Here is a 2,420-nt window from a genome sequence, read left to right as displayed (position 1 = left end):
CTATCTCATATCTATCTATTATCTATCTATCTATCTATCTATCTATCTCATATCTATCTCATATCTATCTATCTATCTATCTATCTATCTATCTATCTATTATCTATCTATTATCTATCTATCTATCTATCTCATATCTATCTATCTATCTATCTATCTATCTATCTATCTATCTCATATCTATCTATCTATCTCATATCTATCTATCTATCTCATATCTATCTATCTATCTATCTATCTATCTATCTATCTATCTATCTATCTATCTATCTATCTATCTATCTATTATCTATCTATCTATCTATCTATCTATCTATCTATCCATCCTTATATCTATCTATCTCATATCTATCTATCTATCTATCTCCTTGTGATCCCTTCTGACTTCAGTGTAGATACAAATATCTAGTTTTTCCCTTTTCACACTTTTGCAATTCTTTCTATTCTCATTCTTTAACGTATCCCAATCAGTGACCTACAGTCCGAGCTCCAATCTGATACATTGTAGCAGATTACATAAAGATGTGTTCGGCCGCTACTAAAGTGTTTCCACTCCTAAAGGCCTCATGCACATGATCGTTGTTTTCCGGTCCACAAATTGTGGATCCGCAAATCACGCATACCGGCCGTGTGCTTCCACATTTTGTGGCCCATAATAGAACAGTACTATCCCTGTCCATAATACGGACAATAATAGGACATGTTTTAGTTTTTTTGCAGAACGGACATTTGGATATATGGACACAGTAATTTCAGGTTTTTTGCGCTGCCCCATTGAAGAGAATGGTTCCGCATAGGGGCTGCAAAAAAAAAAAAAAAAACGGACAAAAAAATGTGTTTGTATGCATGAGCCCTAGCTGGGAGCAGGACAAGCTGTGCATAGGGTCACTGCCAGGGAATGGAGCCAGAAGCTCCTCACTGACCAAAAACTGAGATCTCGAAAATGGTGAGAAATCAAAGCATAAAGTATATTAGAAGTTGTAGAACTTTTTTTTATATAATTAATACAGAGATTAAGTTTTAATTATAAAAAAACCCCACATAAAATACTGAGTAATGAATGGGAAAGTATATGTGATATGAGCTAGATAGAAAGGCTACGAATAGATGACAGACAGACAGACAGACACGGACTCAGTCTAACCTGCAGCTCATGAGTGTGGAGCAGGTAGCCCCTGATGAAGAACCAGTAGAGGTTGGTGAGAAGGGAAGGTCCAGGCAAATCCTTGAGTGTCTTCACTTTCTTGTCCCCCTCTGCTGTTCCAGCAGCTGCAGCCCCATGTAAGGCTCTGGCCGGGGAGGTCCTGACCCTGCATGTCTGCAGCGCTGGACTGATCCTGCCAGGGAGGAGGCAGCGTCTCAGAGAAGTGGAGATCATGTCTGAAGTGAGAGCTGCTATCTCCAGTGAGGAGAAACCTCAGAGACCTCCCACTGGTGAAGTCCCGAGGAGACAGCTGGGGCAGGCGGAGAAGAGGCCGGAGGGGGCGCCGCTGATCAGCCCAGCAAAGTCCACTCCCAGGATCTCTATATGCTGACTATACAGATTTTATTAGGGCATTGTGCAGCGACTGGGCCGCAGGGGCAACACGGCGGGCCGATGGGGGTAGTAGCAGTTTTACCCACAGTTAGGAGCGCTCCCTGGGACGGCGTGCAGTGAAGGGAAGGACGGCACCAGATCCTTCGGGCCACACTCTGTGGTCCAGGGATTCCCGCCAGAAGGTGGTGGAGGTGTCCTTGGTGGAATGGGTTGTTTTTTAGGTGCCTTGGAGGCCGGGTCCCTGGTGTTCGTGACGCCAGCACCATTAGGTGCAAACGTAGGTGGTAGAAAGGATGAGGAGTCAATGGTTGAACTTTTACTTGATCAGTAGTCTCAGGGCAGTCAGTACAGTTCATGTAGATAGCAAAAGTAACAATCCAAATATTAGCTCAGCTGTAATCCTTGTAACAGGCTTAGCAATTGTAACTGTATATCTGTCTAGACTCTAGACGTTGTCCACACTCAGGTGCTGGATATAATAACGTCTTACTTGTAATGAGCAGCCCCCAGGGCGGTCTTCCTTACGGCAGGCAAACTCCTCTGCTCCATAATTTGTGCAGGACACTTCCGTAAGCTCAGGTCCACAATGTCCATAGAGGCAGGTGGTAATAGACGACTTGGCGCCCAGTCGTCCGGCTGTGTCCTGGCGCTTCTAGGCTTCTCCCGGTCACTGGTGCTGTGGAGTCCATGAGCTAATGCTGCTCCTATCTCCACTAGACTCTATGTCCAGACATTGACTCTCTGGTCTGTGCTCGGTAGCTGGAAGAGATCTGCCCGCGATCAGGGCCGAGGGGCTAAAGTGGCAGCTACATCCTGGACTTTGCCCGTTCACCTCCTCCATTAGGTTCCTCCCTTCTGTTCTCACCTGCACAGCCTCAGATAT

General features: G+C 45.3%; 1 protein-coding gene across 2 annotated transcripts in view; it reads right to left on the bottom strand.

The window, feature by feature from the left end:
• The window catches only part of LOC121007459 (sterol 26-hydroxylase, mitochondrial-like), a 41,211-nt gene extending 39,240 nt beyond the window's left edge, over window positions 1–1,971 (bottom strand). The window contains exon 1 of one of the 2 annotated variants that reach the window (XM_040439391.1): window positions 1,624–1,971. In XM_040439391.1, the coding sequence (XP_040295325.1) occupies window positions 1,624–1,893 (270 nt within the window). In that variant the 5' untranslated portion in view covers window positions 1,894–1,971. Of the gene's footprint in view, window positions 1–1,144; window positions 1,591–1,623 lie in introns of those variants that run through there. The other variant, XM_040439392.1, reaches the window with a different exon arrangement.
• Window positions 1,972–2,420: the final 449 nt, after the last annotated feature.

Source organism: Bufo bufo, chromosome 7 (assembly GCF_905171765.1).
Source record: "Bufo bufo chromosome 7, aBufBuf1.1, whole genome shotgun sequence".
Classification (NCBI taxonomy): Eukaryota; Metazoa; Chordata; class Amphibia; order Anura; family Bufonidae; genus Bufo; species Bufo bufo.
The sequence above is the reverse complement of the archived record's forward strand: the minus strand, read 5'-3'. Positions and strand labels throughout refer to the sequence as shown.